The 24,304-nt window shown below is 47.6% G+C and overlaps 1 protein-coding gene across 1 annotated transcript; it reads right to left on the minus strand.

Moving 5' to 3' along the window:
• Window positions 1–602: 602 nt before the first annotated feature.
• On the minus strand, window positions 603–20,934 carry LOC138635813 (ephrin-B2a-like). The gene is made up of 5 exons (XM_069723484.1): window positions 19,953–20,934; window positions 11,610–11,893; window positions 4,477–4,569; window positions 2,976–3,086; window positions 603–1,714 (listed from the first exon to the last, which is right to left on the minus strand). Exons 1-5 carry the CDS (start codon window positions 20,063–20,065, stop codon window positions 1,308–1,310), a joined length of 1,008 nt encoding a protein of 335 aa, XP_069579585.1. The 5' UTR covers window positions 20,066–20,934; the 3' UTR covers window positions 603–1,307.
• Window positions 20,935–24,304: the final 3,370 nt, after the last annotated feature.

Genomic DNA, 24,304 nt, shown 5'->3' on the forward strand with positions numbered 1-24,304 from the left:
TCAGCTAGACCTCGGGCCTCTCCGTCGCCTGATGCGTAAGAAAAACAAAACAAAACAACAAACACGGCAGTAAGGCGAGTTGGAGTTCTTATTGCCCCGAATGAGAAGCCCACGAAGCCCTCGCTACGAAACCCGACGGGACTCGGCTGCTCTCCGGTTCCCCGGCCGTCACCGCGTCTCTCCGAGGACGAGTGGAGGCGGCGAGAAGAGCGAGAAAAAAAAAAGGGGGTAAAAAGTGCTGCGCTCATGTCATATGAAAAGTCCTCCACTCTTCCCAGAAGCCACCTGGGCAGCAGAACCTGACAGGTCTATTGTTGTTTTTTCTTTCGTTCGCGCTCCTCGTCAGTCCCGAGCCGCTGCGGAAAGAAAAAGAAAACGTGGACAGAAAACGGCAGATTTTTTTTGTTGTTGTTTTTTTTAGTCTTTCGAAAACCGGCGATGAGGAGAAACGGCGAGATACCGAACAGTTCACGTGAGGCGGCGTGTGTCTGTGCGCGTCGGGCGGGGGGGCGGGCGGGTGGGGGGGAGGGGGAGTGATGGTGAGTGTGTGTGGGCGGCGGCAGCGGGGGGAGGGGGGGGTGAATGGATGAGTCGCGAGGGGCGGGGGGTTGCGAGACAGGAGAGACGGGAGGATCCGTCTCCTCCGTCCTCGACCGGCCGGTAAATCCGCAGAGTGTCTCTGGCCAGCGAGCGCGGAGGGAGTTAATGGTCACTTTTTCCTTTCGACGCCACTCGTTGTTGTTTTTTTTTTTTTTTGGAGTCTCTTGTTTTTCTTTTTTTCCCCCCAAAGCAGAAGTCTCTCTCTCAAGGTGAGGCCGACACTTCCGTGTTCCGTAATTCCTCTCGGCCCCCCAAGGGGGGACCCTTTACGTCCGTACATCATCCGTCTGTCCGTCCCACAGAAATAAAATAAGAATCAAAAAAAACAACAACACTGTGCATCTGTCCAACTTCCCGATCCCATTTGAAACGTTCCCTCAGAGCCGGCCGCGGTGCACGAAATAAAAACAGGGAGGTGAAGAAGAGATCGTCCTCTCGACTTCCCGAAAGCTCCAAGAGAGCGGCGGCGGCGGCGGCGGCGGCGGCCTCCTCACCGGCGCTCTGCAGCGACCGAACCAGAGCGACAAGGCGTCAGCAAAAACTTCGAGAATAAAGGAAAACAAAACGGTGACAAAACATCAGAGGAGGAGGAGGAGGAGTCGACGGTGAGAGAGAAAGAGTGTTCGGGTGTGCCGGCGGCGCCCGCCGGAGCCAAAGACCCGCTCTGCCCGCGGATGGATCCACTTCCTGCCGTTAAAAAGTCCCGCTCACACTTTGTAGTAGATGTTGGCCGGACTCTGCGGCGGCATCTCCTGCACGATGTACACCGGGTGTCCGTAGTCGCCGCTCACCTTCTCGTAGTGCGGGCAGAAGACGCTGTCAGCAGTCCTGAGCGGGATGATGATGTCGCTGGGCTCCGAGCCGTTATTGTTCCCGCCGCCGCCCCGCTTGGGCGTGGCCAGCGTGCTCAGGGACAGCGTGGCGGCGTGCTGCGGCGAGTGCTTGCGGTGCCGCCGCCGGTACTTGAGCAGCAGCAGCACCAGCATGATGATGATGATGATGAAGATGACGCTGCCGGAGGCGATGCCCACGAAGATGGCCGCCTCGGAGCCGATGAAGCTGGACGACTTGCCGCCGTTGCCGTTGTTCTCGTTGCTCTCTCGGGACACGGCGTCTGCGGGGAGAGGAGGGGGGAGGGGGGGAGGGGGGAGGGGGGACCGAGAGGGAGGGAGGCGGGTGAGACAAACAACTCGGAAAATTATTTTTTTTCACGTAAAAACGACAGCAAACGGGGACACTGTGAGACGGCCTCAAAAGGTTTCCATGGCGATGGACCATCTGCACATATGAAAACTGTTCATTGTGCCTTCGAACACCTGATCAGCGATGTGTTCGCGGCGCGTCGATCGGCCGCCGGCAAATAATCTCCACAAAGCGCCTTGAAAAAAAGATCTTGAGAAGTTTTTTTTTCTCCCGTGTTTCATTTTCTTTCATTACGAGTCGTCGGCGAAGAGAGAAAGAGCGAACCGCAGGCTTTTGTGTAAAAGGTCACATCCGATGGGTGGACATTCAGATTCATCCGGTGAAGACGGCGCCCTTGAAAGTCGAGCGACAGTCGATACGACGGCAGTCAAGACGGCACTTAAAGGAATTGCATTTTCCTTTTTTTTTTTTTTTTTAAAGACATAAAAAAAGTAACTTCAACGGCTCCGAAAGACATTTTTTGGAGGGACGACCTAAAGCCGAGGCCACGCCCCCCCGACTGACGGACGAAGGACTGACTGCGGGACTTTTATGTAGGTCAGCTTGTTGGGTTTTTTTTTTTGGTTGTCGGAGGCCCTTCTTCTTCTTCTTCTTCTTCTTCTTCTTTTTTTTTTTTTTTTTCCCCTCGAAGCGGAAATTTGCCGGTCTTGATTTTCTAACTGCAATCTAATAGCGGGAGATAAGAGACCGTCTGGGTTGTGATTGAGGCGGAGAAGAAAACAAGCGTGCGTCTGTGTGCTCGGGAAGCGAGTCGTTTAAAAAAAAAAAAAAAAAAAAAAGATGGCAGACAGAGATCGGATGGTTTTTTTTTTTCCCCCTCCTGGAAATGTCACTTAAAGCGGCGGGTTGAGGCTGGAGCGCGGCCAACATGGAGATACCTTATAAGTCCTTGAGGCGGGCCGGAGATGCCTATCAGTTTTATAGGCAACATTCAATTACTGCCTGATGAATCGCTGACCTTTCTTTCCTACTCACACACACACACACACACACACACACACACACACACACACACACACACACACACACACACACACACACACTCTTAAGTAGCGCTATCTGCTCTTAGCCGGCCGCAATCGTGCGCCCCGAATGCCAAATTGTTCTGATAAATCCTCCCGCTTCGTTACCGCTTTCCTTCGGGATCGGAGCCGCGAAGAAGGCGATCTTACCTGGTTTCTCCAGCACGTCGTTGGGGTTGTAGGCCTCCTTTCCGTCCGAGTGCTTGGGAGAGTACGGCACTCTGGTGGGGCTGTCTTTGGGTGAAACGGGGTCAGAGGGATCTGGGGGAGGAAAAAAAAAGAAAACAAACAACAAAAAAACGCAAAGGAGTTAACGGTTGGGAAATGTTGTGTGAGTCGTGTTTAACAGCTGGTTTTCTACGAGGTAGGAGGGAGTGACCGTATTAGGACGATTTGGGGGGAGGAGCCATCTTATTTCCTGATGAATGAGGGATTATTTTCAGATGGACCTCCAGAAAACTAATAAGAAGGAGTGACTTTAGCTAACAACACCGAGATAACCGCTGCAGACATTTTATTGACTTTGTATTTGATGAGAGAAGTTGAATGGGAGTCTACGGAGCCGGAGGACTTTTTGGAGCCGACCTCTAGTGGCACTCGGTGGTACTGCAGCTTAAGGCAACTTCTGCATCAAAATTGCTGTTTTTAAAGACAACTCGTTGTTTCTGTAACTTGTGGAGCTTCAGCTGAAACCTGCACCGAACTCCGTCAGTCTTCGTACAAAACAAACTGCACTTCTTCTTCTGGTTCCACATAAAAGAAGTTTTCACTCATAAATCTCCCGGTGACCCAGATACGACTGAAATCGAGCGCGAGGAGCAGCCGACGGTCGGCTTTTTCCGTGTTCGTGTTGCGCTTTTTAAAAGGCCCGACGCTCTCCTAATCTTCAGGATGAACTCTGCTCTTTGTGGAAACGTTTTCTTTGAATAAATCCGCTGATTTGTACGCAGCTCTAGTTGCATTTAAAAAAAAAAAAAAAAAAAAAAAAAATACAGGATTACATCCGGGCCCGTTAAGCACCTCTTCGATTAATTCCACCCCCCCGACCCGATCGGAGATTCACGACGAGATGGGTCGACCTCCGGGAATATTTCCCGCTCTTCCCGGTGACTGATTTATGAATAATCATTGCTGTGATTAATTTAGAAAAAAACTTTTTTTAAAAAGGAGGGGGGGGGCCTCCGGTCATGGTGTCACACACGCAGGAGTCCTGAGAATTACTTGTTTGTGTGCATCTAAACTCCCATTTGCATGTGTGTGTGCAAAAGCTCTCCAGTCCAGAGATTGTATGACAGCAGATGCTACCGGTGCATGTGTGCATGCAAGCATGCATGATTCTGTGTGTGTGTGTGTGTGTGTGTGTGTGTGTGTGTGTGTGTGTGTGTGTGTGTGTGTGTGTGTGTGTGTGTGTGTGTGTGTGTGTGTGTGTGTTTGAGCGCATTAGGCTTCCACTAGATTACATTTCCTGCCCCCTCGCAGCCCCAGGTGTCATGGAGACGATGGAGCTGCATGCTGCACAAGAACCTCCCCCGCGACCTTATTAGTGCATTTTTTTATTTTTTTTATTTATTTAATTAATTTTTTTTCCCAGAGTCGCACACAATTTTTTTTTTTTTTCCTTTTTCCGGTAATTCAACGACGGGATACTCACTCTGTCCCACTTTCATGATTATCTTCATGGACTTGGTCTTGCACACGCCCCCCTCCTGGTTGTCGATGCCCTCCATGGTGCCGTTGGATGTAGCTGTGGCAGCGGAAGAGAGGGAGAGGGGGAGAGAGAGCGAGAGAGGTTAGGACGAGCGTGTCGGCGCCAGCATCTCGCAGCAGAAGGATGTGAAACTGTGCCGCCATTTCTGCCTTGAAGCCGATCTGGGAAACGGCCAGCCGGCTCCCAAAGACAACAGAGGAAGGATATGACTCATACCCTCCTTTAATAAAATCACAATTTGCCCGTTCATCACCTCTGCCGCTTCAGATTTCACATCCCCAAAGTCAATTAGCTTGAGTAATTGTGACTGTAATATCTCTAACTGTGCTGACGGGCCTCGTGAAAGGAGGCAGTTAACGGGGGGGGGGGGGGGGGGGGGGGGGGGGGGCGAGGAGACGACACTCCGGAGAGCGTTAGCCGGTTATTAAAGAAACACACTTTTCTGATTTTTCTTCAAACGCTCTGATCTGGGAAAAAAAAAACTAAAAACCTGAAGAAGGAAGATCTACTGACGGCATGAAGATAAAACACAGAGAAAAAAAAAAAAACTGAAATAAAAACAGGCTCCTTACGATGAAGAGCTGAAAGAACGTTTCAACGCGGGAGGAAACACGAGAGCACCGCCGAACGCTGTGAAAGGGGCGGAGCCGGACGTCTCACGTGTTGACACGAGCAAGACAAAAAAAAACCTGCAAGTTGACTCTTAGAAACAAGCGGCGACAAACAGCGACGTCATCGTTGGTTTGTGAACGTTACGAAGCCTCCAGTTCGGATTCTGTCCGTCGCCATCTTTGCGAGTTCGGAGCAGGTTCGGAGCAGGAAGCGACCATATTTGGACGAGCTGGAGGGGGAGAGGAGGGAGGGGGGGCAGCGGTGGATCTGACCGATCTGATTGGAAACCTGACGATGCTACGTCCCGCCCACCGATAGCTGAAACATGACTGCACCACAGGCCTGTCAATCAAACAGACCCCCCCCCATAAACAGGTCTTTTTTAAGATCATTTTCTAATTATTTTCAGATGGACCTCCAGAAAACTAATAAGAAGGAGCGACTTTAGCTTAACAACACCGAGATAACTGCTGGAGACATTTTATTGACTTTGTATTTGACGAGAGAAGTTGAATGGGAGTCTATGGAGCCGGAGGACTTTTTGGAGCCGACCTCTGGTGGCACTCGGTGGTACTGCAGCTGAAGACACTTCTGCATCGGACACATTTTTCAGACCCGGAAGCTACGAACGCTTTCATATCCAGTCTGTGAAGGGAGACTGGTTTATTTTTTATGTCACATTTGCGCTGCCCCTGGAGGCGGGCGTGCAGAAGTGCGAGCGAGCGTGAATCACGAGGAGGACATGTAGCATGCAGAGAGGGAGATGAAGAGGAGGACACGGGGTGGGGGGGAGGGGGCGCGGGGGGGGGGTAGCGCTTGTGGTCTATCAGGTCAGTAACACAGAGGCTAACGAGCTGCCGGGGCTTAGCGGCTTGGCTTCCCGCCAGCGCTCAGTGGCCAGCATTCACTACGAACAGCCCCCCCCCCTTTTGCCTCTGCTTCCTCCTCTCTCTCTGCTTCCTCCTCTTCTTCTTCCTCTTCTTCTTCCACCTCCTCCTCCTCATACCTTCCTCCCTGACAGCCACCTCGACGTGTCTCCTCCATCGGCGGTGGAGGGAATTGAAAGGCCAGGGTGGCTTCGAACGAGAGAACGAGATCCCTGATTGAAATAGCTCGAACATTTTTTTTTTTTTTTTTTGCTCTTCCGCATGGTCGTACTCTTCCTCCTCCTCCTCCTCCTCTCTTCCTCCCAACCACCAATCATTTTGATCTGAATCCCCTTGCTTCAATAAGACGGTGATGGGAGCGGACACAAAGAGCATGTTAACAAGGACTCCCTCCTCCTCTTTCTCTTCCTCCTCCTCCTCCTCCAGCTGACCTATGGCTTTTCCAGTGGAGACCGAAAAGCACATTAGAGACAAAGCTCCTTAAAGGCTTGCAGCCCCCCCCCTTCCCTCCTCCCCCTTCCCCTCCTCAGAGTGTGTGTGTTGATTTCATAAACCTGTTAGCACAACACACATTAATATTTTTTTTTTTCCACGATGCCGCAGGACGCCGTTCCCTTCGCGTTCGTGGAGGTGCTCCGAGCCACCTGTTTGAGCTGCTTCCTTCCCTTCGCCCTGAACAACCATTGAACACATCGGCAGCCGAAATACAAAAAAAAAAAAAAAAAATAAAAAAAACCCACATCTCTTTTTTTAAACAGAAATGCTTCAATCTGGACTCAGTTTTTCCAAACAGAAACTCTCCTTCCCCTTTAAATGTGCAGTCACACAGGCGATGTGGGCCTGACTTGGATTTAAACAGAATGGGATTGTTGAATCGGCTCAGGCTGAATGAGCCCTCCCCCCCCCCTCTCTCCGGGCCGGGCCGGACCGCCTCGCAGACTTGGTTCAAACAAGAACCCTCACAAGTGGATTTATTCACCGACTACAGACGAGAAACTTCAGCTCGTCTCTGACCTTCAGCAAGAAAACAAAAAAAAAAAGCTGCGGCTCGTTTTCCTGCAGTCAAACACACACACACACACACACACACACACACACACACACACACACACACACACACACACACACACAGTGTGTGTGTGTGTGTGTGTGTGTGTGTGTGTGTGTGTGTGTGTGTGTGTGTGTGTGTGGGCGGGGTCAGGAAAAATCACTCACCGGCTGTGACAAAGTATCGCTTGAGACCAAAGTGACAGCCTGAGTGGGTCTGTGAAGAAATGTGCCAGCACACACACACACACACACACACACACACACACACACACACACACACACATATATACACACACACACACACACACACACACACCTTCTTAACGTAATTCAGACCTCCCTGCTCGTGATAACAGGAAGTAGCTGCACGGTTTCACTGAGCAGCAGGTGGAGGTTTAGCCGACGTAACGGCTGAACGTCATGCAGGAGAACTGTTTGCGGTTCCGGTCGGACGAAGTCTCGTGGAGCCCCGTGAAGTCCCGCAAAGTCTCGCGAGGCCTCGTGAACTCTCGTGAGGCCTCGCTCCGAAGGCTGCCTCGCTTAACGCTGCCAAATTCCCCGGGTGTAATTAATACACAATGCGGTGCCCAAAGACAATGCTGGGAGCAGAGCGAAGGCACGGCAACGAGGGGAGGGACAGACAGGAAGTGTACAACGCACAGAGACAGAAGAAGAAGAGGAGGAGGAGGAGGAGACAAAGGTAGCTATGATCTAACGACCGTCCGTCGGGTCGCTGCGGAGCGAGGAGGCTCCATCACGGCGGCGGGGTCACGGGCCGGTGAACGCCCGTCACGGCCACGCAGCCTAATCGCCCGCGACAGGAGGCGCCATCGACCCCTTCAGGGACCCCGCTGACCCACAGAGCAGGAAGAACCGGCGCTACCGCTCCACGCCGTCACAAAAACTAACCCGCTGTTTGAACGCAGTGTTTAACATGCAGTGATGTCGTCGTCGGTTCGCGAACGTTACGAAGCCTCCAGTTCGGATTCTGTCCGTCACCATCTTGGCTAGTTCGGAGACGGTTTGGAGCAGGAAGTGACCATATTCGGACGAGCTGGGGGGGGAGCCAGCGGTGGATCTGACCCAGCTGATTGGAAACCTGACGATACTAACGTCCCGCCCACCGATAGCTGTAACCTGACTGCACCACAGGCCTGTCAATCAAACAGACACGCCCCCAAAAACAGGGGACATTTTATCGTCTTTGTATTTGATGAGAGAAGTTGAATGGGAGTCTACGGTGCCGGAGGCTTTTTGGAGCCGACCTCTGGTGGCACTCGGTGGTATTGCAGCTGAAGGCAACTTCTGCATCGGAGTCATTTTTTAGACCCGGAAGCTACGAACGCTTTTATATTCAGTCTGTGTTTCATAACGTGATAATAATAATAATGATCCGGTGAATAAAGAAGTGGATCGGAGGAGCACCGAGGTTAGGGTTTCTACTTCCTGTCGAGACTGAAGCTGACTGCGATTAAAGCCCTGACGAAACGTCGTCTGCTCCGACTGTGAATGCGTCCCTCGTCCTTCTCCTGCCCTCCTCAGCTCATCTCCTCTCTCTCTCTCTCTCTCTCTCGTCTCCCGCTCTGCCCCCATTATTCCCTCCAGCTCCCTCGTTAGCTCTCTTTCGCTGTCGTCACTCCTCCTCTGCCCCCCCCCCCCTCCCTCCTCATTCATCTCTCTCCTCCCTCTCATGTAATCATCGAGCTCGCTGCAGGCCATGCTGCCGCCGACGATCACGTCGCGACTCATCTGCTCCCAACTGGAGGCAGCATTGTGGGAGCGCGCTGACCGATCTGCATGCACACACCCCCCCTCCCGCCCCCTCCCGCCAATCTCCCCCCACCCCCCACCACCACCACCACCACCACCACCCCTCCATGCAGGCACGCAAGCAAAAACAGGGCTTCATGCCGCCCCAGCCTTCACGTCGCAAGTTATCTGAACGTAAAGGGGCGTCGAACATCTCGCCTGAGGTCCAAACTCGACTAATCCGACGCGTCAGCGGCGTCTGTGAGAAGAAACGGAGGATTAAACGGCGGTTAATTAATTAATTACGTGTCGAGCGCTCGCTCCAAAAAAGACAAAATGAAATCCTCGCCATTAACTTTTCAGGACACACACACACACACACAGATGAGAGGATGGAGATGCTTCCAGGTGGAGTCACACACACACACACACACACACACCTCTGCACACGTCTCTGCGTGGGTGTGTGTGTGTGTGTGTGTGTGTGTGTTTGTTTGTGTTCTCCTGTTTACCCGTGCAGAGTACACAACAGAGAGAGCGAGAGAGAGAGAGAGGGCTGGTGGAGCTGCAGAACCGGGACCGAGCCAAGGAGAGGCAATTAACCAGGAAGAGGTGACACAGTCCGACGGAGGAGCAGCTCGCCGGCTGGCTGCTTCCTGTCTTCAGGCTACAGACATTAGCATTATTTGTGGGTTTTTTTGTGTGTTGTTTTTTTTTTTGTAGGGGGAGGAGTGAGGGGGGGATTTGCAAGAAGTGAAAAATCGGATTTCCCAAACATCCGAACCCGGTCCCTGCAGGTTCTGATCCACCCGCCACACGAACCGATGGGAGCTCAGAGCTTCAAGAGCCGGGCCGAGTAAACAGCAGCAATCGGGTCATCAATAATTGAGAGCAGCAGGAGGAGACGGGGGCCGGTGGGAGGGAGGGAGGGGAGGCGGGGGGGGGGGGGGTGCTCCTGCACCGCTTCATGTCTTTGTAGTCGTCTGCACACACACACACACACACACACACACACACACACACACACACACACACACACACACACACACACACACACGTCGAACACAGCTGACGCTCAGAGGGTGTCAGATATTCTGCCAACAAGCTGGAAAATATAAAATCAGAACCGTCCTGAAACACACGTGTCACCTGTCGGACTCAAAACCACCTGCAGCTCCGACCCGGCGCCGACGTCTCGGCCTCGAGACTTTTTTTTTCTTTTTTTTTCCCAATCTCTCGCCACCTGCAACGTTTGTTCTGCAAACAACCCCCCCCCCCCCACCGCAACCCCCCACCCTCTACCCCACCCGATGGAGCGTTTCTGTCTCTCCTTCCTCCGCAGTCAGAACCGCGGCCCTCCCCGCCGCTGACAGCTCACAGATGGCGGCGCCAGAGACTCGCAGATGGTCCTATCTGCGCCGCACGCAAACCACCCCCCCCTCCAAGCCCCCTGCACCCCCACCGTCAGCGCCACACAGATGGTTCACTCCGTACCTCCCCGCGTTTCAAACCGGGGCGCCGTCGCTCAAAAGAAATATCACCCCCATCAGAGCTTCCTCCCCAGGACGGCGTTGTTACGACATCACGGACGATCAGCTGACTGGAGCGACCACACCTGGACTGGACAGCCAAATCACAGAGCGTAGGAGACCTTCAGGGGGCGGGGCGTCAAGTCCAAAGGCGAACGTTTCTCTCCCAAACCGAGGTCATTAAACATCAGAACGACTCATCTTTTTTTTTTTTTTCCTCTCCGTCTCACTCCGGTTTGAAGATTCTCACGTCGGATCTCGCTGCCGGCTCCGTTTATACGAGAGGAAAATCCCCAGAGGGAGAATCTTTAAAAAACACAACTTCAAATGCAGCCAAAATGTTTACTTGGTGCTTAAATCTGCAAGAACTCCAGGAAAATAAAAAGTTCTCCGACTTTTCTCCTCAGCCGGATATCCCTCCGAATGTCGACCGTCGACGTCTCGGAAAAGGTGCAACCAGCAGATCGGAGGTAGAAAATGGTGCAAGATAAAGATTATTTTCATTATCGATTCATCCGTCGACCGTTTCATTTTCAAAAAAGGACAGAAAATACTCAAAATCAAATGTCAACTAGTGTTTCCCAAAAGCCGAAGGTGCAGCCTGAAATCTCTTGTTTTGTCCAAAAAAAACCTAAATATTGTCATTGAACAAGCAGGAATCAGAGAATTTAAACATCTTGTCATTAAAAGAATGACGCAAAAAAGTTCATCGATTGATCGTGGAAACTCAAAACCAAGCAGCAACCCGCAGTTCAGATTCTGTCCGTCACCATCTTTGCTAGTTCGGAGCGGTTTGGAGCAGGAAGTGACCATATTTGGACGAGCCGGGGGAGGAGCCAGCGGTGGATCTGACCGATCTGATTGGAAACCTGACAATACTACGTCCCGCCCACCGATAGCTGTAACCTGACTGCCCCACAGGCCCGTCAATCAAACAAGACACGCCCCCAGAAAACAGGTAATTTTTAATCTTAATTTCTAATGAATGAGGGATTATTTTCAGATGGACTTCCAGAAAACTAATAAGAAGGAGCGACTTTAGCTAACAACACCGAGATAACTGCTGGAGACATTTTATTGACTTCGTATTTGATGAGAAAAGTTGAATGGGAGTCTACGGAGCCGGAGGCTTTTTGGAGCCGACCTCTAGTGGCACTCGGTGGTATCGCGGCTTCATTTTTCAGACCCGGAAGCTACGAGCACTTTTATATACAATTTATTGTCAAAAACACGTAAGAGGTTTACTTACAGATGATGTAGTAGTCCTTCCCCCTGAAGAACTCGAGGCCCCACAGGTTCGGGCTGAACTCCTGGAACTTGAGCGTGAACTTGACATCCTGGTCGGGTTTGACGCAGTTGAGCAGCGGCGTGTCGGCCTTCGTGATGGTGCAGCTCTCCAGCTGCTCCCGGGGCACCATGTACACCTTGTAATACTCCACGCTGTCGGCCGAGCCGCCGTCCACGCGGGGGCACACAATGTCCAACTTGTCCCCGATCTGCGGGTACAGAACCACGCCTTGGCCCGGCACGAATCTGGAAGGACAAGGGAGAGGGACATTAGTCAGCCGCAGAAAAACTGATGAGCGTCATTCATTATAAATCGAGGGTTGGAGTGTTTGCCATAAAGCCTCTCCGTACTTTCAAGAAAAAAAAAAAAAAAAGAGAGAAGTCGGCTTAATTATTGATGTGGTAATTACTGATTGTGGCCATTAATTTTAGATGACGGAGGATAATGGCGGGATGTGCGTGAACCCCCCCCCCCACACACACACACATACACACACACACATCGGAAGATAAAATTCACTTTCTCCAGCGACGGAAAAAGAGGATAATTAACGGGATGGACGAGGAGAAGAAAACAATGGAACGACGGCCTGGAGGAGCTTCGTGCAGCTTAAATTTCACTGCCGACAGTAAAAAAAAAAAAAAATTAAAAGCACAATCTGAGACGTTCAGCGTAGACGGAAATAAAGGGGAAAGGAAACGCTGCATGTTCATGTAATCTACTCATAATCTGAGACATTTCGTTGCTTTGAAATCTCCTCCCTGTACGTCTACATGCTGTTAATAAAAAGGCCTCGACCTCCTCCGTCGTGAACTTTGACCCTTCGAGCCTGAACGAGGAGCTCGTCTCCTTTCTGAAGCCGTTAAGGAAACAGCTCCTCGTCTCTCTCTCTCTCTCTCTCTCTCACACGGCGTACGGCTTTTACAGATTTTCATTTTTTTTTTTTTTTTTCTTTTTTCCTGCGACTACAAAGAGCGCAGCGGCGGGGTGGTGGTGGTGGGGGGGGGAGGGGGGGGGGGGAGCCGTGACGCGGGGGACCGGTGGCGATGCAGAGCCGATTCATAATTAACAAAGGGAGCTAAATGAAACGGCTGAATCACTTTTCATTTCTACATAAACACACACGGCGGCTGCTCGCTGTCACAGAACGACTTCTTCTTCTTCCTCTTGTTTTACCTCCGTCACACACACACGTACGCACGCGCACGCACACGCACGCACGCGCACACACGCACGCACGCGCACACGCACATTATTTCTCCTGAAACAGCATCGTCTCTGCTGCTGGCAAAGGATCACGTGCGCAAGCACACACACACACACACTGCAGCAGCTAACTAGGCCGACCGAGCATTTTTCCTTGCCCCCCCCCACAACCACCACCACCACCACACTCATCCACCTCCCTTCCCTGGGGGGGCACACTCAGCGAGGGGACAGTGTGTCCGGTGATGGACACACAGGGAGAGAGAGAGAGAGAGAGAGAGGAAGGGGATGTATGTCTGTGCATCACAGCACCATCTGGCCTCATCTTCTCATCTGTGTGTGCGTGTGCGTGCGCGTGTGTGTGTGTGTGTGTGTGTGCGTGTGCGTGTCTGGAGGAAGAGGAGGAAGAGGAGGGAGAAGTGGAGCAGAGAGAGAGAGAGGCGAGGGCCTCAGAAAGCCTGCAGGCTTCCCTTCTACATATATTGTGTGCATTAACCATGTGTGTGTGTGTGTGTGTGTGTGTGTGTGTGTGTGTGTGTGTGTGTGCGTGTGTGTGTGGCTGGAAGCACTCATTCTTGCGTGCAAGTGGGCATGTGTGTTCATACGTGTGCGTGTGTGTAGAAGAGTTTCAGTATTCGGCGTCCACAACAACAACAACAACAACAACAACAACCGCAACAACAACAGCACAGAGGGATGAAGAGCAGACCACAGCTCCTCGTCTTCATCAGGCTCAGCTCGTCTACGCACTCACGAGGTCGAAGGTCAGCGTTTGCAGCTCTTTAAGTTTAAACGACGCGCAGCGTTTTGATGATTTAAAGAAATGAGAGCTGCAGCGATGACCCATCGATTTTAAGAAATGACTCATCATTTTAACTATTTGAAGAAAAACTCAAAATATCCATATTTTATGCTTTTTTTTTTTTTTTTTTTTTGGCAAACATCTTTTCTTGGACGTTTATGGTGGTTTTCTAATATTTCAGATCAAGTGACAAAATAATGTCACAGATTAATTGATAGCGACAGTAATTGTTCGTTGCATGAGATGAAAACACATTTATTTCAAAACAAATGCACACACACAGCTGCGTGTTTTCAGAGGGTTTTCACTTCAGTTAAAGCACTAATACACATTTCAAATACTTCACTACAACTCAAAAGTCCTGCATGAAAACTTTACTGAAGTAAAAGTAAAACAAATTCTCAGCAAAATGTACTTACAGTATGAAAAGTCAATGTTTTACTGTTAAATATGATGTTTGTTTGTTTGTTTTAAATCAATATGTTTGTTGCATTTGAACTGCTGTAGTCGTTTAAGGTTGTTCTGATTTTTTTTCTATAAAATGAATATAATTTCTATAAAGTTATAATCATTCCGAATCACAAGCTCAGAGAAACTAAATATTTTCCAGCAATCCGAGAGGCTTTTCAAATAGTTTTGATCGAATTTTTTCAGCGCATTAAAAAAATACTTGAGTTTATTAGTTTATCAGAAAACAATTCAAATTAAAAAAAAATCAATACATTTTGGAGGTAGATGTTTGTTTGTTTTTTTTTAAACAGGTTTGAAAAACTGAAATCTGGTGCACAAAAGTTGCATAAAATGAAAATATTCAAAGTACAAACACCTCTAATGTGTACTCAAGTGCAGTATTTGTACTCAGTTACACACCAGGTGAGCATATTTATAATAATGATAATAAACAAGAGATCAAACACACACACACACACACACACACACACACACACACACACACACACACACACACACACACACACCTCGCTGACTCAAACTCCAGCTGATTCGCCGTCTGATCAGAGCTCTCAATAAACGCTGAGTCAGAGGAACGACGACAACAACAGCGTGAAGACGAGCTGCCGATGAAGAGATGAAATATGACACAGAGGGACTGAGAGGAGGAAGATGAGGAAGAGGAGGATATGATGAAGAGCAGGAGATGAAGAGTACCAGACTCTGTGGTGGGTGAGGTCACAGGAGGAGAAAATCTGCCATCTCATGATTGTAAATGCATTTGAACCCGCCCAGCATGCTTTGAGGCCCTTCACCCCTTCTGACACCCCCCGCCCCCCTCCCGCCCCCAAACTTTTCCTCAGACCTCTTCTTTAGTGAGGACCCCCCCCCCCTCCTCCTCCTCCTCCTCCTCCTCATCCCCCCCCCCCCCCGTCGTAAATATTCCTGCAGCGTTTCAACACACTTCTTTCTTAAAAGCATTAAAGGCGGTTAAAGTGGGACGTAAATAACCGTCGGCTGACGTGAAGATAAACAGTGAAGAAGAAATATGTTTACTCATTTTTACTGAGTGGATTTATTAAAAACAGACGCTTTGTAGACTTCTGCTCGAAAGAAACACACTAAGATTGACGTGTTTTTTTGGTCGTTATTTGGCTCTATATCATTTAATTTGCTCGAAGTTTAAAAAATATGTTCGTTTTTAAGGTCAAAATGTTATGGTTTTTTTTTTTTTCCTGCGTGTTTAGTTACAGAAAAATAAAAACAGAAAGTCGTTTTGTTCCATCGGCAGGAAAAACAACAACACCGAACACGACTTTTCAGAGAATACGACATCAGAAAATAGAAGAAAAACAAGATGTTTACATTTTCAGATTTGACAAACTAAAACATGTTGTGTTTACTGTCATAAAAAAAAAAACACAGCTAATATATATATTTTTGATTAAAAATGACTTTCATGAACCAAATTCATTTTCTATTAACTGATTAATGAATTAAAAAAAAGTCACGTCAGCACTTTCAAGGTGTTTCAAAGAGCTCGACAACAATCATAAAATATTAAACTGAACTCCCATCTGTTTTAAAAAAAAAAAAAAAAGAGTGAACTGCTAGTTGAAGTGAATTCTGATCGAATGCACGAAGTCAAAGCAGAGAAAACAGAAAGAATAAATCATTTTCTAGTTCCGGGTTCTCGCGTGATGATTTTTCTCCTTTAATCTGCTTTATGACGTTAAAATGGAGCTTTTTAGACTGAAAGGCTTCATTGAGGTTTTTGTGAGGTTGTAAAGGCTCATTTTATTTTATATTTTACACACTAAACTATTCATGGGATTACGTAAAAGTTGTGAAAATAAAGTACTAATCTTTAGTTTTTCAGTGTTTTCCTGTCGTGCAGCTCGGTGTTTGTGTTTAAGAGGCCGCGGCTCGGAGGAAGAAACCCGGCAGGACGTTTTAATCACGGAGGTTCGGCGAGAAGGTAAAGAGCCACAGGTGTCTCCGCTTTTTACCATTCAGACGTGGCTTTTATTTTTGAAAGGGCCGGCTTTACCGGGATAAAGAAACAGCAGAAAGCAGTTTAAAAAAACAACAAAGTTTACGTGACGATGAAATGAGATGGTTTTTTTTTTTTTTTTGCCAGCTGTTAACTCTTCAAGCTGAAAGCAGTGAAAGTTGATTTGAGACTCCACCGGGCCACAGATGTTCCTCTCCTCAACGCCTGTCTTTAGGTTTGATGTCTTCTTTTAAACGAGGGCGAGGAGGAGGAGGAGGAGGAGGAGGAGGGGAGAGGAAGTGTTTGGGGCAAAAGGAGGAGATAAATAAAATGATGATCTACTTCCTGTAACAACATTTCAGATCTCAGATGAAGCCCATCGTCCTGTTGCTGTCTTTTTTTTTTTTTTTTCAGATTTTATATTTAAAACCTTTTTGGATCTTCCTCTCCTCCTTCTCCGTCTTCTTCCTCGTCTCATTAAAAAAAAAAAAAACTAAAAGAAGAACAAACTCCATCGTGGATGAAGCTCAAACGAAAACATCTTTCCGTCTCTAGAAAAGGTTAAAAAAAAAAAAAAAAAATCCCTTGTCAGTCACTCGTGATGGGCCTGCATGTCTACCCCCCACCCCCCCCTCCTTCCACATTCACAAAAGGACCCAGAGAGGTGCCCCCGTCGCTGCCCGGTCACAAAGGGGGTCTTTCGGGGGGCTCCTGTGTAATCTCTTAATGAACTGCGGTGGAGGAGCCGGCCTCGCTTTTGTTTCTCCCTCCCAACTACAAAATGGATTACCAGGCCGAGGAGGTAGGTGTGTGTGTGTGTGTGTGTGTGTGTGTGTGTGTGTGTGTGTGTGTGTGTGTGTGTGTGTGTGTGTGTGTGTGTGTGTGTGTGGAGGGGGGGGGGGTTAGGAATACGAAGAGGTGGAAAAGGAGGAGGTGGGGTCCCTCTCTTGTTTTTTTTTGTTTTTTTAAAAGGGGCTCATAGATACCGGCAGTAAAGTTGTAAAGCGCAAACAACAATGAGGTTTAATCGACACACACTTATCACACACACACACACACACACACACACAAAGGCCTTCACATTTCTAGCTGAATACTCACAAACTCAAAAGACGGAGCAGTGAACGTATTCGACGCTTTCCTTTGGAGGACTGCGAACGAGCTCGCAGGCGGATCACAAACACGTCGAGAGAAAGTAGTCCCACCGACTCACCGCCTCCTCTAAACCGAGAGAACTCCATAAATGTCGCCCCTCCGTCTCACCTCCGTCGCCTCCGACCTGAACTGTGATGTCACCGGATTGACAGCTCACGTTTTCGGGCCTCTATGCTGTCCTTTTTCCCTCTCTGCTCTCCCCTCAAGACGCTACGCCCACCTCCGTGGTTACTTCCCGTTCTTCCTCCCTATCTTCTGGTGGGAATCGTTGAATTGTTGGATTTCTCTGTGTAAAGTTCTGCTGCGAGGATTTTAATGTGTTTAAGTGCCACGAAACAAACCCGTGTTGTGATTTGGCCTTGATATAAATAAATACAATTGAATTGAACTGCGCACTTGGGCAGGGTACGTAGCGCGCATGCGCGCGCGCGCACACACACGCGCATACGCGCGCGCGCGTTAATTCCGTCGGAACGCACGGGCCTGTATTATTCTGTGGCAGCGCGAGGCCCCTGCGCGCTCTGAGGGGTCAGGACGGCACCGTTTGGGTGTTTTATTTAGAAAATGAGACGTGAAATGACACCGTGAGGTTTAAAAGATGTCGTTTGCCGGTACCGGGACTCAGCAAACGTCTCGTTCTCTTTTGTTTCCATCCTCGCAGCCTGTTAAACGACATCAAACGGCACCACGTCCAACCTCTCCGTTGTTCCAAACATGCGACCTTCACCCACATTTTAGGTGTTCAACATACATTTTTTTTTTTTTTTTGGATTGCGGATCTGGTGCGTCACGCGCCGGGACGCGGACGTCCGCGGCAGCCGAGCGGCTCCGAGGCCGCGCCGCAGACAAACACCGAGAACCGGGACCATTCCCGTAGACACCTGTTAGACCGTCACACACACACGCTATCCCCCCCCCCACACACACACACACAGCGCGCGCGGTTCACCGAGGCACGCGGAGGCTTTTCTGGCTTCACTGTGGAGCCTGGAGCTGAATTATTGAGAGGAGTTGTGGGGAGTTTTGGCCGTGACGAAACGGCCACAAAGACGGGCGCCCCCCCCCCCCCCCCCCCGTCGGGCCGAGATGAGGAGAAAGACACCTTTTTATTTGCACACACACACACACACACAAAAAAAAGGGAGTTTAACCGCCTTTCTTGGCCCCGAAGGAACATTTAGGAGAGTCCTGCTGCTCTCCGATTGAAAGCAAAAAGAGAGTGGAGGTCTCTCTTGACGATCACACACAGGAGATTACAGCTGATAACAATCTGTTAACAACACACACACACACACACACACACACACACACACACACACAACTGGAAGAAACGTTTCCGAACACACCTCTGATTTTACATCCAAGGAGGAACGAACGGCCCCAAAACCGACTGGAGAGCAGCGCGGCAGTCTATTCAAAGTTTCCACTTCGCTGAGCTCATTTCCGGGACAAATAAGTCCACAAAAAAATAAATATGCGGCTCATTGATCGGTGAATGATTTCATTTCCCCCCCCCCCCCCCCCACACACACACACACACACACACAGACACGCACCGCGGCGGAGAGGCCCGGCGAAGCGTCCCGGCAGCGCCGAGGAGCCTCGTCGTGCCGAAGGATTCATTCCTCTTCCGTTTTTTTTTCTTCCTTCCCTTCATTAATATCATTATCATCAACGCAGGAGATATAAAAAAAAAAAAAATAGCATCCAGTAAATGAAACACAACTTGAGAGGGGGGAAGAGATCGAGCCTTTTTAATGAGCTCAGAGCTCTGCTACACTCAAAATATGAATTTCAATAACGGGGGGGGGGGGGGGCACAAGTTGTTGTTGACCCCCCCCTCTCCTCCTCCTCCTCCTCCGAAGAAGAAGCGTAAAAATACACCTTCACATTCATCTCAGCTGCAGTAAACAAACAACAGCGAGCCTCACGACCCTCAGAAAGACACAAATAAGAAGACGCCAAAACAGCACATGAAGGACAAACTGGGAGCTGGTTTCCTTGCGAAGCGGGTTCGTGTGCAGCTGAGAGCCGAGCGGGGCCCTCAGCGACCTACTGCGCGTCAAATATCAGTCAATCTAGCAGTTCGATCACATCAATCCAGTCTCCTGCACCCCCCCGACCCCCCTCTCCGACACGTGTCTGCTACTGACGGCTTTATCGTGTGTTGTGTTTTTTTTTTATTGCCTCAGTTAGAAGAAAGTCAGAAAGGAAGAAGAAGAAGAAGAAGAAGAAGAAGAAGAAGAAGTGGGAGTTCAGGGTGGAGGATCGGTGTAAACGGAGAGGTTCAGACATGAGGGAACAAGGAGCTGATCATTCGGACCAAATACCACGTTTGTTTGTGTTTTTTTTGACCGCCGTGGAAAACGCGAAGATAAATTCTTATTTTTTTTTACACCACGCCACTCTGAGAGCTCTTTGTTCTGCTCAGCTGAACGGCTGCGTCAGAATTTGGAGTCTACCTTTATTTTATTTTTTTTACGCGTTAAAAAAAAAATAAATAAATAAATAAATAAAACTGCGGTCGAGCCAACGTTTAAATTGACCCGATATTTCAACGGAGTCTGGCATTGGAATCGTCTCCACGCGGGGAAAGGGGCGCTACATTGAGTGGGGTGGGGTGGTGGTGGTGGTGGTGGTGGTGGGGGGGGGGGGGGGGCAGTAATAATAAAGCGCGCAGGCTCGGCGCTCCACTTACTTGGTGTTTGTTGTGTTCCAGTAGATGGACTCCAGGATGAGCGCCCGGCACAAGTCCACTTTGAAGGCAATAAACAAAACCCCGAAATAATATCTCCACATCGAGTCCCCCATGGTGAGAACTGCGCAGCCTCCGGGTTAGGGTGCACAATCCGTCTCAAAACAAAACCAACACAGATTACAAAAAAAAAAAGAAGAAGAAGAGAAGAGCTCCAGCAACAACAACACCAACAACAAAAAAAAAAAAACGGTCTTCACCGTATATCCCGATCCAGAGAGGGATGCGCGCGGAACCCCGATCAGAGCATCTCCAGCGGAGAGAGAGAGACCTGCTCCAAAAACCAAAAAGGCGCACGGCGGCAGTTCATTCAGCGGACAGTGCGTTTTTAATATTCTCCCTCCTGCTCGGGAGCGCAAGCACTTCACCGCGCTGTGGTATACATCCCTCAAGAGAGAAACAAAAAACAACAAAAAAAAGAAGAAGTGGTGGAGCCCGCTGGTGGACCGGGCGGCAGATGGAAATCAATACAATTTATAAATCCCTCTGCTCGATAGTCCAAACAGTGCACGGCGACAATCCAGAGCAGCAGCAGCAGCAGCGGAGAAGAGAACAGAGACGGCTTTTGGTGGTTGGAAATGGTGAAGATACTCCCCGTTCAGCTGGTGAGCAACAAACTGAGGGTGACAGCAGCAGCAGCAGCAGCAGCAGCAAAATGAGGAGGGCGAAACAATGAGGTCGGATGGTCAAAATGAAGGAAAATGAGGATGAGAGAAATCAAAAGGAGCTGGAATGGAAGTTCTCATAACTAGAAGAAAAAAATAAAAACATAAAAAGCCCCAAATTAAAAAAAAAAAAGAGCTGCGGCTCCAAATCCTGCAGAGATTTTTTTTTTTTTTTTTTATATCCGTCCCTCCCGCACACTCACGCCGGGGAGGATGATGCCTCAGCGGCTGCTCCGAAACCTGGATGGAAAGTAACTGCAAAGGACTCCGCGACTGGGAATATTTGGTGGAGCTGGTTTTGCCCAAGCCCCGCCCACCGCCGGCGCTGATTGGTCCCCCTCCTCACCCCTCCCACCCACCCCTCGGCCGGGGAGGGAAGGCAATGGGAGCTCAGCTGTCAGTCAAAGGGGAGGGCAACTGGTTCAGTGGGGGAGACGTTACCGGTCAACGTAGGCTTTTAGAAGAAATTCAACTGTCGCCAGACTTTCATGGTATTTCTGGTTTTTTTTTTTTTTTTTTTTACCCATTTTTGACGTCATATTATATAAGCAGAATATTTCCCCCAAAATAAATACAAAAATGCCTCTCCTGTGACCTCTGACCTCTGAGCAGCAGCTTTTACCACGCCAGACCAGACTTCATGTAATTTTAACGCATTTTTAACTCCTAATTTAAAAAAAAAGACAAAAAAAAGCCCCCCTCACCCACCCTCCCAATCCCTCCCCAAACAAACATCCATAATGAAAACATTTGCTCCTATAAGGGCTCCCCGCACACACTGAGCCGCCGTGCTGCAGGAGCACTAGCACAACTCAGTGCACAGCAAATTTATTTTTTGCAAGCCAAGAGCGCCCACTAGCGGGAAAAACCCGCACGAAGGTCAGAAACTATTGTTTCATTTTTACATCTAAAAGAAACATGAGAAATGAAAATAAAAATCAAAAAATAATTCGCATTGATTACAATTAATTACAAATAAAACATAATAACATTTAATGAACATTGTTTTCTAATAGAGAGGAAGGTTTTAAAGGGCAAATTCACATGTTTTGAAAACGTTTTTAAGAGTTTTAAAAAAGTGTCTTTCATTCCCCGTCATGAAGAGATTTAAAAAAAAAAAAAAAAAAATTAATAATTATTCCTAACATTATCAGAGCTTCTGTTGAGCTGCATAATTAACTCGGAAAACATTATTTTTACCGTAATATTTCCTTAATTGAAAGGACACATTCACACCTTGTCGGCTGACTTTTAGTGAACAGGCTCTAATTTAATGAGCGCGCACACACACACACACTTCAGTCAACTCTCCGACTGGGAAGTGTGAAGTTTGGACACGTTTTAACGATTTAATTCGATCAGGGCTGTATATTAGTGTTGTTGTTTTTTCTGCGGATTGCGGCTGTTTGTTGGTGATTGCGGCTGATTTGACACCAGGCAGATAATTGAGGAGTCCGATCCGTCCCGGAATCAACACCGAGGAGGTCCACGGCACCGCAGACTGTGTTTATTACATTAATTGAATTGAATGAGGAGGCCAGCAGTCTATTAGATTAACAGGATACATGAATACTGTTTCTTTAGGCAAAACAACAAAAAAATCCCTACACGGGCTTAAATTCATTAATTTGCTTTTTTTTTTTTTTTTTTTCATGCACGTAACGCTAATCTATTAAAAAAAAAAAATGGCCTGGAAATGGCTGAATGTGTTTTTAATTGGATTTTCCTATCCATGAAATATTCAAAAAAAACATCCTTAATCACAAGGTGTTCCGCCTGACCTATCAACTAATAAACGATCGTTTCATGAACGTATTAAACTATCGTTTGTTGTGAACTTTTATTTATACTTTTTGTGTGTGAAAGGCTGATGCAAAGAAAGTTTATTTTTAAATGTCTTCCTTCCTGTCTCTGAAGGGGCTGAAACGGGACCTGAATCCGGTCCGGAGTCTTTTCCTCCTGACCGGCGCGCACACACTTCTCACACACACATTTTTTTTTTTTTACCCCGAATCCGAGTTTGACACTTGCAAAGCAGAAAAACCGAAGTTTTTCCTGGACTATAACTAGCCTTTACTCTTCTTCTACAACGTTAATTTAAAGTAGAATTAATGGGCATTCTTGTCAAATTAATGCAGAAAGTATTATAAAGTTTAACGGGCTCATAAAATGAATTTAAAAAAATATTTTATTTTGAAATAACAAGAAAAATAATATTTTTTTCTTTCCATAACTTTGTTTTAAAGACACATTTTTATTTCTCTGTGAAATAATAATAATTAAAAAAAAAAATTAAAAAAAAAAAGCAGTTTTCAGGTTTGTTTTACTTACTTTGAATTCCTCCGTGGAAGTGAAAGTGACGCGGCGGGACGAGGCTGCAGCAGCCGGACGGGGCCGCCGGGGCTCCGGTGGGCGAGTGTCCCTGTCGGGTGGGTGGGGAGGTGAGGGGGGGGCTTCCAGCACCTCGGTGGGTGTTTGTGTGAATTCGGCTCCAAGACCGAGACAGACAACTTCACAATCACGTGCAAATACCGAAGCTGGAGTCAAAACTAATAAAGAGAAACGATCCTATAATGTCTCACAAAGTGCTTTTTAAACAGCAGAAATGCAGAAACTATGAAACTGAAGTAAAATGTTTTACGTTTCAACTCCAAGCCGACAGTTACAAAAATTTATTCATGCAGGATTTATTTTATTATTTAAAAAAAGTTGTTTATATAATATATATATATATATATCAATCCTATAAAACCCATTAATGCCCCATGAGAGATTTGTTGTAGCAGACTTCAGCTCATTTCCATCTTCAGTCCCACAAAGCACAGCAAGCAAGGACATGTTTTAAGGCCGACGCAACTATTAAACTCAAGTTTGATCAAATTTAATGTCAAATAAAGCATTTAAATATGTAATAATGTAAGAGGGCTTCAATAAACTCACCAAAGGCAGCCGTCACTGCCACTGTGCTGAACTAGGCTCGTTAGCTTCAGCTGTATTTTTTTTTTTTTTTTTTGGTACTCGTAAACATTTTTATTTGCTTTATTAAGGGGATTAAGAAAACGCAATTACTAAAATGTTGGCACTACGAATGAATAAGTTATTTTTTTGTAGTAAATACAAGAAATAAAATTGTTATAACAGCTGTAGCGAAGGCTGTCGTCAGCCGGCCGTAACTCGCGAATGGAAGAAAAAAAATAAAGCTTGGAAGTAAAAGTGAATATTTCCACAAAAAATACAATTAACTGGCTTTTTTTTTTAATGTGACGAAAAAAAACATCTTAAGTACACTAAACAAAATTGTAACATTAGCTGTAGCTAGCTTTAACTAGGGGAAAATTGAAGCTAATTACTCGCTTTTTATTTTTGCGTTAGTGGGGTTATTTAAATAGTTTTAGAAATTTTTTTTTTTTTTTTTACTGGCATATTTATTTATATGATAAACAAATTTACTTACTAACATGTTGGAGCAATGAATTAAGATTTTTTTTTTTTTGTAAATAAACAATTGTTATATTAGTTGTATCCGAGGCTGTAGGGTGGCAAACTAGTTTGAGTTTTTTGAGTGTTATTTAAACATTTTCCTAAAAAAAAAAAAGACTCCAGACATTTCAAGAAACAGTGATACGTTCA

This window comes from Brachyistius frenatus, unplaced genomic scaffold (genome assembly GCF_029030835.1).
Source record: "Brachyistius frenatus isolate BFR_SWC_R1_liver_20210118 unplaced genomic scaffold, ASM2903083v1 Contig_330, whole genome shotgun sequence".
NCBI lineage: Eukaryota > Metazoa > Chordata > Actinopteri > Embiotocidae > Brachyistius > Brachyistius frenatus.

What these genes read in the sequence shown, in the direction of transcription:
- LOC138635813 (XM_069723484.1), bottom strand. Translation starts at nt 20,065, where the DNA reads ATGGGGGACTCGATGTGGAGATATTATTTCGGGGTTTTGTTTATTGCC. An exon ending in TGGAACACAACAAACACCAA is followed by an intron (nt 11,894 to 19,952) that starts GTAAGTGGAGCG and finishes TTGTCCTTCCAG; the next exon opens with ATTCGTGCCGGGCCAAGGCG. An exon ending in GAAGGACTACTACATCATCT is followed by an intron (nt 4,570 to 11,609) that starts GTAAGTAAACCT and finishes CCGCTGCCACAG; the next exon opens with CTACATCCAACGGCACCATG.